General features: G+C 42.3%; 1 protein-coding gene across 1 annotated transcript; it reads right to left on the bottom strand.

Moving 5' to 3' along the window:
• Window positions 1-8,366: 8,366 nt before the first annotated feature.
• LOC121580160 (glutaredoxin domain-containing cysteine-rich protein 2) lies at window positions 8,367-15,902 on the bottom strand. Its single transcript, XM_041895218.1, has 3 exons — window positions 15,509-15,902; window positions 9,573-9,791; window positions 8,367-9,009 (listed from the first exon to the last, which is right to left on the bottom strand). The coding sequence occupies exons 1-3, from the start codon at window positions 15,851-15,853 to the stop codon at window positions 8,833-8,835; spliced, it is 741 nt and encodes a 246-aa protein (XP_041751152.1). The 5' UTR covers window positions 15,854-15,902; the 3' UTR covers window positions 8,367-8,832.
• Window positions 15,903-17,972: the final 2,070 nt, after the last annotated feature.

The following is a 17,972-nucleotide window of genomic DNA, read 5'->3' as shown; positions in this document are numbered from 1 at the left end:
TGCACAACATTTGAGAGAAATAAGCTTTTTGTGTGTATGGAACCTTTCTGGGATCTTTTATTTCAGCTCATGAAACATGGGACAAACAGTTTACATGTTGTGTTTATATTTTTGTTCAATATAGTTAGGAAAACTGATCTGAACAGTAATATACTCTCAATGAGACATATTACATATTGATGAAGATCCTGACATGAGGTGATATCAGGCAGGGTTAAATGGCGGGAACCCGGTTACTGAGATTTACAGCGATTTTTCCGGGCAAAACCACTCCCATTTCCCTGGATAAATAACTTTGAGAAACCGGTAAATTATGATAAATTATTTAAATGAACAGCATGGCATGAAATGGAACTGTTAAATTATATGCAATGTCTAAATCTGGCTTCTCTACGGCCTCTGCATGATGAATCAACGCTCAGGGTGGGGACAGACCCATCTCAGTATTGAGCGCATTTCACAATGCATGTAGACCTATCACCTCATGGTAACTTTTTTTCTTGTGACAGGTAGGCCTACATTTGCTGCAGTAACATAAAGACCAAATGCGCGTCTAATTGTGAATGCGCGTCTAATTTACCCATCTCCATCTGGCTTTCAGGGGTCATCTTGTTTTTTAATTGTAAAGATTGTTTTTCTTTATTGCAGCTGCTGAGTTCTCAAACAGCCTAACACTTGAATATCGTTGCTTTAAATTAGTGCATGCGCGAGCACTCTCTCGCAGTCTTTCTCTCTCCATCAACCTAATTCAATTTGCATCCAAAATAGATCATCCTTTTCTAGATTGATATATAGCCCTATACAGTATATAGATGTCCTAGCCTACCTCTTTCAGGTAATACATTCAATACAGTATTAGCCTTATATTTAGCTAATTAATGATTGGTTGTGCTTAATAAGCTTCTAAGTTATAGCCTCTGTCTCTTGCGCAATACGAACGCACCTGTGCTCCACTGGCCTCTCCTTAAAAAACACTCCTTATCTCTTGGAGTCCCATGCAGGAAAAGCTAGAATAGAATAGCTTGCTAAAATTGTTTTTATTAGCATTTCTTATACCAATAGACTTTTCGAAGATGGACGCAAGCTCATTTTTGCTGAATGTTAAACACAGCAGCAAATAGAGCTCATGGGTAGTTTGAAAGAAGAGCAAACGCGTGATGGCGGTAGGCTATAACAGTTATTTATTCAGACCCATAACCATTCAGATGGCGGTAGGCTATAGCAGTTATTTATTCAGACCCAACCATTCAATATTCGTGAAGAGAAGTGAAAGCCTTCTGCATCTAATTCCATTCCTATAATATTCAAGCATGTCATAAGAACGATTAAGATAAGGACAACAACATTTATTTTATTTAACTGTTGAAAGCGAGGAAGGAATGAATCAACAATAGAGAGAGAAAGAGGAGGTATGCTAATAACATTAGGGCAAATATTATGAAAGTTATATATGCGTCAGCCTACTAATGATAAAAATAGGCCCTATTATATTTCCAAATTAAAATCAAATTCCCTAGCCTATACTTGTAACTTTGTAGGCCGCATGTGCTGCACCAGAATCACATGTTCTCTCCCTGCTTTATCATGGTTTGAACGATGTGTGTAATTCCAGTTCATATAATACAGAATAATACAATACGGTACAGTAATACAGTTCACACTCAAAAAGATTAGCCTACTGGAGCTAGTTTCATTTATTTACCAAAGAGAGCATATAGCTAAGTACATCTATGGGCTTTTATGTTTTTCTGTTGTGTGTAATGTGCAGTAGTCTATATCATGTACAGCGAGGGAAAAAAGTAATTGATCCCCTGCTGATTTTGTACGTTTGCCCACTGACAAAGACATTATCAGTCTATAATTTTAATGTTTTTTTTATTTGAACAGTGAGAGACAGAATAACAACAAATAAATCCAGAAAAATGCATGTAAAAATGTTATAAATTGATTTGCATTTTAATGAGGGAAATAAGTATTTGACCCCTCTGCAAAACATGACTTAGTACTTGGTGGCAAAACCCTTGTTGGCAATCACAGAGGTCAGACGTTTCTTGTTGTTGGCCACCAGGTTTGCACACATCTCAGGAGGGATTTTGTTCCACTCCTCTTTGCAGATCTTCTCCAAGTCATTAAGGTTTCGAGGCTGACGTTTGGCAACTCGAACCTTCAGCTCCCTCCACAGATTTTCTATGGGATTAAGGTCTGGAGACTTGCTAGGCCACTCCAGGACCTTAATGTGCTTCTTCTTGAGCCACTCTTTTGTTGCCTTGGCCGTGTGTTTTGGATCATTGTCATGCTGGAATACCCATCCACGACCCATTTTCAATGCCCTGGCTGAGGGAAGGAGGTTCTCACCCAAGATTTGACGGTACATTGCCCCGTCCATCGTCCCTTTGATGCGGTGAAGTTGTCCTGTCCCCTTAGCAGAAAAACACGCCCAAAGCATAATGTTTCCACCTCCATGTTTGACGGTGGGGATGGTGTTCTTTGGGTCATAGGCAGCATTCCTCCTCCTCCAAACACGGCGAGTTGAGTTGAAGCCAAAGAGCTCGATTTTGGTCTCATCTGACCACAACACTTTCACCCAGTTCTCCTCTGCATCATTCAGATGTTCATTGGCAAACTTCAGACGGCCCTGTATATGTGCTTTCTTTAGCAGGGGGACCATGCGGGCGCTGCAGGATTTCAGTCCTTCACGGCGTAGTGTGTTACCAATTGTTTTCTTGGTGACTATGGTCCCAGCTGCCTTGAGATCATTGACAAGATCCTCCCGTGTAGTTCTGGGCTGATTCCTCATCATGATCATTGCAACTCCACGAGGTGAGATCTTGCATGGAGCCTCAGGCCGAGGGAGATTGACAGTTATTTTGTGTTTCTTCCGTTTGCGAATAATCGCACCAACTGTTGTCACCTTCTTACCAAGCTGCTTGGCGATGGTCTTGTAGCCCATTCCAGCCTTGTGTAGGTCTACAATCTTGTCCCTGACATCCCTGGAGAGCTCTTTGGTCTTGGCCATGGTGGAGAGTTTGGAATCTGATTGATTGATTGCTTCTGTGGACAGGTGTCTTTTATACAGGTAACAAACTGAGATTAGGAGCACTCCCTTTAAGAGTGTGCTCCTAATCTCAGCTCGTTACCTGTATAAAAGACACCTGGGAGCCAGAAATCTTTCTGATTGAGAGGGGGTCAAATACTTATTTCCCTCATTAAAATGCAAATCAATTTATAACATTTTTGAAATGCTTTTTTCTGGATTTTGTTGTTGTTATTCTGTCTCTCACTGTTCAAATAAACCTACCATTAAATGTATAGACTGATCATTTCTTTGTTAGTGGGCAAACGTACAAAATCAGCAGGGGATCAAATACTTTTTTCCCTCACTGTATTGGATAACGGCAAAATCATTTGGGCTTTTTTGAGCTTGGGCTCATTAAATGTCATTAATGTAGGGCTCATAAAATGTATTTAATATATGGCTCATCAGGCTCAGGTAGCATCAGGTTTTACTTTTCATGCTGATCAAAGCTCTAATCAAATCAGACATTTATATGCTTTATAATGCTTTTGAATGACACTTCTGGTTTTGGCGAGAAATACCGGGTTACCCTGGGATGGAATATTTGTAAAATACCCAGAAAATATTCAACCATAATATCAGGTGACTTTTTGTCATGTATGCCTACACATCAAACACTTTCCCATCAGTGGAGGCTGCTGAGGGGAGGATGGCTCATAATAATATCTGGAATGGAGTAAATGGAATGGTATCAACCACTTGGTTTTTATGTGTTTGATACCATTCCATTTACTCCATTCCAGCCATTATCATTAGCCATCCTCCCCCCATGTAGCCTAGACATTCATAAACAAAAAAGTATTTTTGTCTCAAAATTGCTTTCATGGGAACTTGGTGTTCTGCCAATAAAACATTTCCTTGCCAGCAGTGAAGAGGTTAAACGCTAGAGGCTATCATACTCTGTGTTGTATATCGCAGTGGGAAAAATCTATAAATATGACCACCTCTCAGGCAGCGAAGCACAAACAATTAACTGGGGAGTAGGCTAGCCCTCTGATCTCTCCCTCTATACTCGTTCTGACATCATAGAGAGACCTGTCAAAATGTTGGTACTACCCTCGCTCTCTCGGCCCTCCTGTGTTGACATTTTGCACAACCGAAGCTGCCTAACTAGACAAAGTTGGAAGTTTGAAAATCCACTTCTTCAAAGCAGAAGCCAAGTCTGACACACCCTAAAAAATAAAAAATTGAAAATAAAGTCTGACAGGCACTGGTTTCTGTCCCTTTTTGCATTTCGAGATGGAGTGGATGTACAGTACTTTACAGTTTCTTCAGATGTTTATGATCAACATTTATCCTCCAGATTTTACCATTTCAGGGGGAAAACTTGATTAGTTTGAATCTCTGAGATGTTCACAGTACCTTTCTCAACTGCTTAGATAATCTACAGTGTATGTGTATATCCATTTGCATTCCTCAATGATAGGTGGATTATACTCTGGATAACAGAGAGGTTATGTCACCCAAAGAGTGGAGTTATGAGGAAATCATTATGAGAAATATATTCAGTTGTATACTGATAGATATGTTCTTATTCTCAGCTTCCTCAAACAGTAGACCTACAACTTCAGAGCTGCGTAGCCTATTACGGCATTACAACATGTAACAACATCATGTAACCACATCATCATGTACCTTGTAACAACAAACTTAACACCATGTTGGTCTAATGTAACAACAAATAGTTAAGGGTGTGCTGTGGTTCATATTGCTCTCAGTGTTGATTTACTGAGTGTTATTTTCAATTGCCCTGATTCGAAGGGATCCTCAGAAGACCACTGTGGAGAAATGAAAGGAGAACCACCAAGACAGAGGTCAATCTAATGAGTACTATATCTGCTGGATGAAAACGGCCGCAAGCCAAAGGCCAAAGTTGTGTGTGTACAGCAAACAAGGTCTGTTGTGGACTTTGTTAGCCTTAGAGCACTATTATAAGAAACATAAGACCCAATGTTTTATTTTCAAGAAACTAGTCTGGGCGGAGTCTCTTTGGCCACATTCCAGCAGGAACCCAACAATGTTTACATTTTCAGTACATTCTGAAGTCTTTTTAACAAGCCATCTTTACATGGGTCATTTGAAGCTTTGCTTCACCAGTGTATAAGCTTTCTGATTATCACCAGTGATAAGGAAAGCTGTAAACTTGTAAATATTTACCCACTTTACACTTTTCTATGTATGAATAAGGAAGGTGTTGCACATACGTAGTTTAGCCAATTGAGAACAGAAGGAAACCCTCACAAATAGAGCATAAAGACATCATCCGATGTTGGGTTACAAACTGACTACATTTGGAGAGAAAAAACTCCATATACTGTACAGTGGCTATTTCCAAATTCACCGCCAAAGCCTAATTGTCATCGGCAAGGACTAGGGAGTTTTTTGGGATAAAAAGATACGGAATACAGATATACAGTGGCTTGCGAGTATTCACCCCCCTTGGCATTTTTCCTATTTTGTATCATTTGATTTACACAACATGGCTACCACTTTGAAGATGCAAAATAGTTTTTATTGTGAAACAAACAAGAAATAAGACACAAAAACAGAAAATTTGAGCTATTCGACAAGAACGAAGGTTATCGTGTCCAGGGCCCTACTCAAGCATCAGAAGAGTATGTAATCCCATTGTTATGTATTACTTCTAATACTACTATTACTAATTTATTGTATGAGTACAAAACATACATTCTAAAATATCTATTTGAGTAACTGAAGCTCAACGTAAGTTAGCGCTAGCTTAGCTAGCTAGTTGTCACGCCCTGGCTCTGGGGACTCTTATATGTTGAGCCAGGGTGTTAGTTTCTATGTTTAGTTTTCCAGGTTTCTGTTCTAGTATGTTGTATGTTCTATGTTCATGGTCTAGTTCGTTGTATTTCTATGTTGGCCAGGGTGGTTCCCAATCAGAGGCAGCTGATTCTCGTTGTCTCTGATTGGGAACCATACTTAGGCAGCCTGTTTTGCACTTGTTATTTGTGGGATCTTGATCCGTAAGGTTTGTGTTTAACCCTAGGACTTCACGTATCGTTTATTGTTTTGTTCGTGTGTGTACTCATTAAAAGAATGTACGCTTATCACGCTGCGCCTTGGTCCGCTTATTATGACGACGTGACACTAGTCCTGCAAGGATCACAATCGAGTCTGTGTTTATTGTACGATAACACTTTCATTGGCTAAATAGAGGCCCACACGCAAGTTTACTGACAATAGAATGCAATGTGTATTATTTCTTGTCACTTTGTCCACACGTATAGAGGTCTGGGAGAACATTGGAAACAACATCAAAACAGTTGTATTTTGATGGAATGTACACATATAAGTTAGTGAAATTCAATGACTTTTGCTGTCTTGTACCTGATAAAAGTCAAATGGCACTGATGGTGCCCAAATGTCTCCATTTGGTAATCCGCCTAAACATACTTCAACTAAAACCCCTACAACTGTGGTTTACTTTACTTTATTGGCATCAAACTTCACATAAGTACTCATCAGATATTGGGCTATGGTCCCATAGTGTTTAGGGGCTGCAGCTGCATAAGTCCAATAAAGCATTCCCTATAAAACCTGAAGTTATTTTCAGGCGGAATCAAAACCTCCCAATTGATGCTGTGTTCTAGCTTCATGTACTCTGACACAGTAATACCCACATTAATTATTTCACGTCAAGATACATCTCACGTGTTACCTTTCTTTTGCTACCAAGATTATGTTTATAGCCCTTGTCGTTTTGGAGATATACTCTATTCAATTTGGGCATGCATTTTCGAGGCAGGCACTTTAGCCAGGTGCCTAGTGATGAAGAGGTTAAGCAATGGGTTTTTTTCTGGCCACTCTTCCATAAAGTCCAGCTCTGTGGAGTGTACGGCTTAAAGTGGTCCTATGGACAGATACTCCAATCTCCTCAGTGGAGCTTTGCAGCTCCTTCAGGGTTATCTTTGGTCTCTTTGTTGCCTCTCTGATTAATGCCCTCCTTACCTGGTCCGTGAGTTTTGGTGGGTGGCCCTCTCTTGGCAGGTTTGTTGTGGTGCCATATTCTTTCCATTTTTTAATAATGGATTTAATTGTGATTTTTGGGATGTTCAAAGTTTTTGATATTTTTTCATAATCCAACCCTGATCTGTACTTCTCCACAACTTTGTCCCTGACCTGTTTGGAGAGCTCCTTGGTCTTCATGGTGCAGCTTGCTTGGTGGTGCCCCTTGCTTAGTGGTGTTGCAGACTCTGGGGCCTTTCAGAACAGGTGTATATATACTGAGATCATGTGACAGATCATGTGACAGTTAAATAAAGTCCACCTGTGTGCAATCTAACTAATTATGTGACTTCTGAAGGTATTTGGTTGCACCAGATCTTATTTAGGGGCTTGATAGCAAAGGGGGTGAATACATATGCACGCACCACTTTTCTGTTATTTATTTATTTGAATTTCTTTAAACAAGTAATTTTTTTAATTCCACTTCACCAATTTGAACTATTTTGTGTATGTCCATTACATGAAATCCAAATAAAAATCAATTTAAATTACAGGCTGTAATGCAACAAAATAGGAAAAAAGCCAAGGGGGGTGAATACTTTTGCAAGGCACTGAAATGACTGGAAATTATTAATGAACGTTCAAATGAACTGGATGAACAGCAGCACAGTTGACGCATGCACATGAACCCAAGCTCTCTACCATCTGATGAGAGATTTCCAGCTGCCAATATTCCTGTTCTGATATAAAAGGCTGAGGGTTGAACATCACAGGATTATTGAAGCTAGCTCTCCATGCCGCAGGATGGATCCCTGTAAGAGCAGCAGCTCAAAGCTTTGATGCAGCACTATCCCCCACCCCACACAGGAGATGAGAGGCAGCGAACGAGACCAGCTCTTTGGAAAAAGGGAGGAAATTATGCATTTTTGTGACTATGGTTAATATGTGTGTTCTGCTGAGATAAAGCCAAAAAATAATGTATATCAGCAAACGTCTCTCAGGGATATTTGCTGAACCACTCGTCATGTATCTCCATTTTCTACTAGTAAAAACAGAAGGCTATACACTTGGGGGTATAAGCGTAGAAATAGAATGAATAGAATGAGTTTGGAACCTCTAACCCTGGCAATTTCAATGGACACCCATTCTATTCATTCTGTTTCTATGGGTATAAGTAGATTCCTTCATTTACTAATAAGACGAGCCAATGAAAATAAGGCATGAGTATTCATTCTCACCAACTCTGGAAGAAATTACCTCAGCATTACGAAGATAAAAAACTAATTCATTTCTTTCTACCATCAGAGCTGCCCAAAAGCCTATCCATAATTTATTGAAGAGTCTCCCCTTCTCTCTCCAAATGAAAGGATCAATTAGCCTTGTATATAGGCCTAACATGGGAGATAAAAGTAGTTTTCTCTCTGGTGAATGTGGGGATGATATGAAAGCTTCCCTTGTTGATAAAATGCAATGGTTTTACATTATTTTAATTAAAATGATAAGTCATCATGAAACCAGTTGGTAGTTCATGTTATCTTTGCAGAGACTCAGATGCACCACCTACCAACAATAGAGTGATTATGTTGTCTTATCATGTGTACACCATCATTGTTCTCCATGGTTCAGCCAGCTGCACGTATGGTAGCCTCCTTCCCTTCCAACAATTGGATTCTGATTCCTTACAAAAACATATGCAGTGCTCCCATAACCATCAGAACCATTTTATATTACAGTGATAATACAGCAGGAGAGACAATGGGCACACCCACAGCCAGTGGTTGGTGTTATTTGGTACAGGACTGGCACCTCTCCAGTCCATCAGGGTAGCAGGCCTGGCATCGCAGCACACTGATAGACTCATTGAAGCGGTTGGCCAGCATGGACAGCTTGCTGCCATGGCATAGAGAGCAGGGGGCACAGCCCGAACCGCCACAATGCTGGCAGCCGGACACTGCATCCTGCTGGAGGCACACACACACACACACACACAGTGTCACTAACAACACAGAGAGACACTGCCACCCATGTCAACTCATATGACATATCATTACTAGTGAATCCAACAAATGGTAGAAAAGTACAAGTCAAGATGACCTGGGTCCAAACAGAGAATGTTACAAAGGCAACAAAAAGAGAGCGAAAAAGAGACAAATTAGAAAATATGGGGAGGCACAGAAAATGAGAAACCCAGTGAGAGAAAGAGAGATGAGTTAGGAATGGAAAGACAGCGAGAGAGAGAGGGAGAGCGAGAGGGAGGGGGAGAGAGAGAGAGAGAGAGAGAGAGAGGGGGGAGAGAGAGGGAGAGAGTGCAACTGGCAATCAGTAGAAGAAGTGACCATGGGGAATTACTGAGAGTATCTCGGCTCATAAATGGCAGCAGAGAAACTGAGTAGTCATCACTGTCTGTGCACAGTCGGCAGGCAGAGAGGGGAGACCATGTGGTTAGAGAGAGACAGAGAAGGAAATAGCATTGCTGAAGCACATTAACACAAAAACACAAGGTGTTCTGGTCAGGCACTTTTACCCCGTCCTGTAGATGTGTGCTTTGCTCCTCCCCGTCCTGTGGATGGGTGCTCTGCTCCTCCCCGTGAGCACAGAGGGCTTTGGGCCTCCTCTTGCCCCCTCTGTCCAGTCCCCCCGGGGTCTGAGGATGTCTCCCTTTCCCTTCTTCCCTCCGAGGGGCCCGGATGATCCGCAGATTGCTGGTGTAGATGATTATCTTTCCAAAGTCCAACACTGAAGACTGGAGGACAAACAAAAAGCATGGTCATGGTCTTTGATATGCATTACTCAGTACAAAGTAGTTGATGTGTGTCTCTTTGTTAACAGTTGGTGCACAATCTCTAATATTAAGGGAGTCTCGAGGTTCTGCTCGCCGGAGTTAGAATACCTCATGATAAGCTGTAGACCATACTATTTACCAAGAGAGTTTTCATCTAAAGTTTTCGTAGCTGTCTATTTACCACCACAATCCAATGTTGGCACCAAGACGGCACACAACGAGCTGTATATGGCCATAAGCAAACAACAAAATGCTCCTATTGGCCGGTGATTTTAATGCAGGAAAACTGAAATCCGTCTTACCTAATTTCTACCAGCATGTCACCTGTGCAACTAGAGGTGTGAAAAAACTCTAGATCACTTTTACTCCACACATAGAGACGCATACAAAGCTCTCTCTCGCCCTCCATTTGGCAAATCTGACAATAACTATATCGTCCTGATTCCTGCTTACAAGCAAAAACTCAAACAGGAAGTACCAGTGACACGCCTAATACGGAAGTGGTCCGATGAAGCGAATGCTAAGCAACAGGACTGTTTCACTAGCACAGACTGGAAAATGTTCCCGAGACTCCTCCGATGGCATTGAGGAGTTTACCGCATCAGTCATTGGCTTCATTAATAAGTTAATCTACAACGACGTCCCAGCAGTGGCCATAAGTACATATCCCAACCAGAAGCCATGGATTACAGGCAACATCCGCACTGAGCTAACGGCTAGAGCTGCCGCTTTCAAGGAGCGGGACACTAACCCGAACGCTTATAAGAAATCCCGCTACTCCCTCCGACGAACCATCAAACAAGCAAAGCGTCAATACAGGACTAAGATCGAATCATACTACACCGGCTCTGATGCTCATCGAATGTAGCAGGGCTTGAAAGAAGCTGCCCAGTGACACGAGCATACCAGACGAGCTAAATGCCTTCTATGCTCGCGTCGAGGCAAGCAACACCGAACCATGCGTAAGACTGTGTGATCACGCCCTCCGTAGCTGATGTGAGCAAGACCTTTAAACAGGTTAACATTCACAAGGCCGTACGGCCAGATGGATTACCAGGACGCGTACTCAGAGCATGCGCTGACCAGCTGGCAAGAGTGTTCATTGACAGTTTCAACCAGTCTGTAATACCTACATGTTTCAAGCAGACCACCATAGTCCCTGTGCCCAAGAACGCCAAGGTAACCTGTCTAAATGACTATCGCCCCGTAGCACTCACATCTGTAGCCATGAAATGCTTTGAAAGGATGGTCATGGCTCACGTCAACACCATCATCCCAGACACCCTGGACCCGCTCCAATTCGCATACCTCCCCGACATACCCACAGATGACACAATCGCTATTGCACTCCACACTGCCATTTCCCACTTGGACAAAAGAAACAGCTACGTGAGAATACTGGTCATTGACTACAACTCAGCTTTCAACACAATAGTGCCCTCCAAGTTCATCACTAAGGTAAGGACCCTGGGACTGAACACCTCCCTCTGCAACTGGATCCTGGACTTCCTGACGGGACGCCCCCAGGTTGTGAGGGTAGACAACAACAGATCTGCCACGCAGACCCTCAACACGGGGGCCCCTTAGGGGTGCGTGCCTAGTCCCCTCATGTACTCCCTGTTCACCCACGATAGTGTGGCCTCGCACGACTCCAACACCATAATTAAGTTTGTCGACAACACGACGGTGGTAGGACTGATCACTGACGACAATGAGACAACCCAGAGACCTGGCTGTGTAGTGCCAGGACAACAATCTCTCCCTCAACGTCAGCAAGAAAAAGGAGATGATTGTGGACTACAGTAAATTGAGAGCCGAGCTTGCCCCTGTTCAAATCGACAGGGCTGTAGTGGAGCGGGTCGAGCACTTCAAGTTCCTTTAAAATCAAATCAAATGTTATTTGTCACATGCGCCGAATACAACATGTGTAGACCTTACAGTGAAATGCTTACTTACAAGCTCTTAACCAACAATGCAGTTTTAAGAAAAATAAGTGTTGAGTAAAACAGATAACTCAAAATTAAAAGTAACAAATAATTAAAGAGCAGCAGTAAAAATAACAATAGCGAGGCTATATACAGGGAGATATGCAAATAGTCCTGGTAGCCATTTGGTTAGCTGTTCAGGAGTCTTATGGCTTGGGGGTAGAAGCTGTTGAGAAACCTAAACTTGGCACTCCGGTACTGCTTGCCGTGCGGTAGCAGAGAGAACAGTCTATGACTAGGGTGGCTGGAGTCTTTGACAATTTTTAGGGCCTTCCCATGACACCGCCTGGTATAGAGGTCCTGGATGGCAGGAAGCTTGGCTCAGTGATGTACTGGGCCATACGCACTATCCTCTGTAGTGCCTTGCGGTCGAGCAGTTGCCATACCAGGCAATGATGCAACCAGTCAGGATGCTCTCGATGGTGCAGCTGTATAACTTTTTGAGGATCTGAGGACCCATGCCAAATCTTTTCAGTCTCCTGAGGGGGAATAGACTTTGACGTGCCCTCTTCACGACTGTCTTGGTGTGTTTGGACCATGATAGTTTGTTGGTGATGTGGACACCAAGGAACTTGAAGCCCTCAACCTGCTCCACTACAGCCCCGTCGATGAGAATGGGGACATGCTCTGTCCTCTTTTTCCTGTAGTCCACAATCATGCAAATTGGAGTGGGCCTAGGGTTTCTGGGATAATGGTGTTGATGTGAGCCATGACCAGCCTTTCAAAGCACTTCATGGCTACAGACGTGAGTGCTACGTTAGTAATTTCAGCAGGTTACCTTAGTGTTCTTGGGCACAGAGACTGTGGTGGTCTAAAACATGTTGGGATTACAGACTCAGTCAGGGACAGGTTGAAAATGTCAGTGAAGACACTTGCCAGTTGGTCAGCGCATGCTCGGAGTACACGTCCTGGTAATCCGTCTGGCCCTGCGGCCTTGTGAATGTTGACCTGTTTAAAGGTCTTACTCACATCGGCTACGGAGAGCGTGATCACACAGTCGTCCGAAACAGCTGATGCTCTCATGCATGCTTCAGTGTTGCTTGCCTCGAAGCGAGCATAAAATACATTTAGCTCGTCTGGTAGGTTCGTGTCACTGGGCAGCTCGCGGCTGTGCTTCCCTTTGTAGTCTTTAATAGTTTGCAAGCCCTGCCACATGTGACGAGCGTCGGAGCCAGTGTAGCACGATTCGATCTTAGTCCTGTATTGACGCTTTGCCTGTTTGATGGTTCGTCGGAGGGCATAGCGGGATTTCTTATAAGCGTCCGGGGTAGAGTCCCGCTCCTTGAAAGCGGCAGCTCTACCCTTTAGCTCAGTGCGGATGTTGCCTGTAATCCATGGCTTCTGGTTGGGGTATGTACGTACGGTGTCCACTTGGTACTGGTACCCCGTGTATATAGCCAACTTATCGTTACTCATTGTGTATCTATTATTACGTGTTTAATTTTTCTATTATTTCTCTCTCCATTGTAAGTCAGCATTTCACTGTTAGTCCACACCTGTTGTTTACCAAGCATGCGACTAATACAATTTGAATCGTTTTAATTTGATAGACAGACTTGAATAAAAGATTATGTTTTAGTGGTTAATACCTGTGTGATAAAGTACTAATTGCGTGTTTACAATGTTTTGCTGTCTCTTTTTAAGTCTATTAATTTTCTGTTCAGCAGACAACTTGACAACACTCAGAGGGCCTTTATAAGTGTACTATCATAAACTGTTAATAGGACTGTGTGATACTTGCCTTATGATTTAGTATTTTCATTAAAAGTAATTTGGAGAAATATGACATAGTGATAAAAGTAAACATCTTATGCTTTTCGTATTTTGTCTAGTCTGAACTCCACAGGACAGACTACAGTAAAAACATTTATCCTGACTGGCTCCAGTAAATGAAACATTGAAGATGTTACTGTTATCTGATCAGCTGATATTTTATTGCTGTATTGCTACAATATTGTACACACATTGAGGTTGGTAAATAACAGCATAAAACAAAAACATTGTTTTGTCCTTCGTTTTAACACAGTTTTATAGGCTATAGCCCAACAGCTCATGATATATTGAAACGCTGTGCCATTATGCAGAATTTTAATTGTACGGCCTTTTATCTTGCAGTGATGGGAACTCTTGAATCTCTTAATTATAGGCTACCCCAACTTTCCTATTTCTATCATTTTTAATATTAGCCATCAGTAGGCCTAATAACAACATCTTAAGCTGCCAATGTACTGTTAGTTCCCTTCAGTTGGTATAGCCATTGTTTCGTTTACCTTCATTTGCTTCCACTGTAAACGCCGTCACGGCCGTGTGGTTGTTGCTGAGGATCATTAGTAACAGTTGATAATATATTTTAAAAAAAGACATGTAGGGTAATTAAATCGTTATGGAGCGGAGCGCAGACCAAGCCGTAACAGTTTGAACCCGACGCATGGCGCAATACTTGGCCGTGTCATCACACAGTTCCATGGTTAGTGCAGGCAATAGACGAGGGTATATCCTACTATTGTACACTATTCTCCCTATTATAATTCTATGTACACTAATCTTCCAACATTACCATGGTTTGAAGAACTGAATGCGGCAATTTTCTGAATGAACCAAACCAACGTTTTCTTTCTGTAGTGGGTAAAGGCTCTCCAAACCTGTTTTTGTAATTCATAAATACATTTACATTTTAGTCATTTAGCAGACGCTCTTATCCAGAGCAACTTACAGTTAGTGAGTGCATACCATTTTTTTTTTCATACTGGCCCCCAGTGGGAATCGAACCCACAACCCTGGCATTGCAAGTACCATGCTCTACCAACTGAGCTACACGGGGCCCTAATACTTTCCTAAACTTTCCTAAACCTAAATAATCTACAAGATCAGAGTATTTTTCTATTGACCAATTGGTACTGAAATGGAGATGTGTATGCATATATTTAGATGTATTTTCTTTAAATGTTCCCTAATATTCTGAAACCTTTCTCTCAATATATTCTAGTCTGTCGACAAAATTCGAACTAAAAGGTACTCCGTATTTAAATGGATGGCTTTAGATAAATAAGTGTACTGAAAACCCTATTGAATGGCCAGCAAGTGGGAGGGTTTTCAGAGATGTAATGAATTTTATTCAGAGCTCGCAAGGTAGCCACACCTGCAGAGCGCGTTACACAACTGAATAAGCTAAGTCTGAATACCAAATACTGAGAAGTGAATAGGAAAGCCGTACATTTCCTAAGTCTGAATCGGCCCTTAGACTCTAATTGACAAGCAGCCACCCACCAGGATAGAATGAATTACTAATCATGACCCGAATGGCGCAGTGGTCTAAGGCACTGCATCGCAGTGCTAGCTGTGCCACTAGAGGTCCTGGTTCGAGTCCAGGCGCTGTCGCGACCGGGAGACCCATGGGTGGCGCACAATTGGTCCAGCGTCATCCAAGGTAGGGGAGGGTTTGGCCGGCAGGGATGTGGGTTCGTTTCCCACGGGGGGCCAGTATAAAAAATTTAAAAAACATGTATGCATTCACTAACCGTAAGTCGCTCTGGATAAGAGCGTCTGCTAAATGACTAAAATGTAATCTAAGACTATTAACCATGCATTACAGAAGGTAATAACAGTAAATAGGGCTGTGGTGAAGGGGAATCTTTAGGTTGTGTATTGTGCTACAAATGAACAGTTTCATAGCATGGTTTTTCAACTACTCACATTGGGGTCTCCCTCCGGTGTATCGCTGTGGGCAGAGGGTCTGTAGTTAGCCCCCCCTCTGTAGACGTTGATCCTCTGGGCCATCAGTCCGGTAGGGGGGTACAGACCCTGGTCCTGGAAGCCACACAGCTGCTCCATCTCCAGGTGTCTGGGCATCTTGTGGCTGTGGAAGCTGTGGGGGTATTTTTCCTCTGGGCTGTCCAGCTCCTGGCCATCCTCGTACACATGCTTTAGCACCCTGCCGCTGACTGACGAGGCCAGCTTGAACCTCACCTTCCTGGGTTTGCTGTCATACAGCTGGTCGCTGTCATACCTCTTGTCCAGTTTCCTCTGGAGCTCCTCCATGGTTCTGCTGCTGGAAGATGAAACTTTGACAATCCGCCTGAGACCCTGAGGACCCTATATCCCTACCTGAACAAGGAGCTGATAAGATATGGGGAGTGTTCCATGGGACTGCTTGAGATCAGCCTACCTCTACCTGCTGTCTGTCTCTAGCTACCACAGCTGAATTATTCAGTATCAGATCGTATTCACTAAAGGATAATGGGGAAACTGAGACCATATCATCAAATAATCATGTTTGCTGGAGTAGTGGAGTGTTGCTAAAAACATGAATTGTGGGCGTGGAGCAGAGCGCGAATTACAGGGGGCCCAGGGGGTTCTCAGGCCCCCTGAATGAGTCCCCCTAAATGCAACAAAGTATAACTTGGGGGGGTCTCTAAATAATGCTAATTTAACCATTCTCCTATTTGTTTAAAATGCAATTTCTACCGGTACAGTGGTAAATATTAAAATAAAAGTTTATTCCAAATTAAACAAACACCCCCAACCTCTGAGTCATGGTTTAAAACCATTTTCATTTTTAAAAATAATATGTGGCTGCATCCCTGACAGTCCCGTATTTCAGCCCCTTTTAAAATCAAATCAAAGTTTATTGGTGGCATACACAGATGTGCAGATGTTATTGCAGATGCAGTGAAATGCTTGTGCAGTAATAATACCTAGCAATACAAAACAATATGCACATAATCCAAAACGTAAAAAGGAAGAAATATCAGAACGAGCAATTTGTATTTTGTATTTATTATGGATTATTATGGATCTCCACTACTCTTCCTGGGGTCCGGCAAAATTAAGGCAGTTATACAATTTAAAAAACATTACAATACATTCATAACAGATTTCACAACACACTAAGTGTGTGCCCTCAGGCCCCTACTCCACTACCACATATGTACAACACAAAATCCATGTGTACGTGTGTGTATAGTGCGTATGTTATCGTGTGTGAATGCATGTGTCTGTGCCTATGTTTGTGTTGCTTCACAGTCTGAGCTGTGTGCTAGTCATTTAAACAGACAGCTCGGTGCTTTCAACATGTCAATACCTCTCACAAATACAAGTACAGATGAAGTCAATCTCTCCTCCACTTTGAGCCAGGAGAGATTTACATACATATTATTAATGTTTGCTCTCTGTGTAAATCCAAGGGCCAGCCGTGCTGCCATGTTCTGAGCCAATTGCAATTCCTACGTCCCTCTTTGTGGCACCTGACCACACGACTGAACAGTAGTCCAGGTGTGACAAAACTAGAGCCTGTAGGACCTGCCTTTTTGATAGTGCTGTTAAGAAGGTAGAGCAGTGCTTTATTATGGACAGACTTCTCCCCATCTTAGCTACTGTTGTATCAATATGTTTTGACAATGACAGTTTACAATCCAGGGTTACTCCAAGCAGTTTAGTCTCCTCAACTTGCTCAATTTCCACATTATTTATTAGAATATTTTGTTGAGGTTTAGGGTTTAGTGAATGATTTGTCCCAAATACAATGCTTTTAGTTTTTTAAATATTTAAGACTAACTTATTCCTTGCCACCCATTATGAAACTAACTGCATCTCTTTGTTAAGTGTTGCAGTCATTTCAGTCGCTGTAGTATCTGACATGTATAGTGTTGAGTCAAAGCCAGTGACATGTCGTTAGTAAAGATTGAAAAAAATAAGGTGCCTAGACAGCTACCCTGGGGAATTCCTGATTCTACCTGGATTATGTTGGAGAGGCTTCCATTAAAAAACACCCTCTGTGTTCTGTTAGACAGGTAGCTCTTTATCCACAATATAGCAGGGGATGTAAAGCCATAACTCATACGTTTTTCCAGCAGCAGACTATGATCGATAATGTCAAAAGCTGCACTGAAGTCTAACAAAACAGCCCCCACAATCTTTTTATCATCAATTTCTCTCAGCCAATCATCAGTCATTTGTGTAAGTGTTGTGCTTCATGAATGTCCTTCCCTATAAGCATGCTGAAAGTCTGTTGTCAATTTGGGTTGGTAACTAAGGGTTGGTAACAGGCTGATTGGTCGGCTATTTTACTATTCTTAGGTAGCGGAATGACTTTTGCTTCCCTCCAGGCCTGAGGGCACACACTTTCTAGGAGGCTTAAATTGAAGATATGGCAAAAAGG

This window comes from Coregonus clupeaformis, chromosome 13 (assembly GCF_020615455.1).
Source record: "Coregonus clupeaformis isolate EN_2021a chromosome 13, ASM2061545v1, whole genome shotgun sequence".
In the NCBI taxonomy this organism is placed as follows: Eukaryota; Metazoa; Chordata; class Actinopteri; order Salmoniformes; family Salmonidae; genus Coregonus; species Coregonus clupeaformis.
The sequence above is the reverse complement of the archived record's forward strand: the minus strand, read 5'-3'. Positions and strand labels throughout refer to the sequence as shown.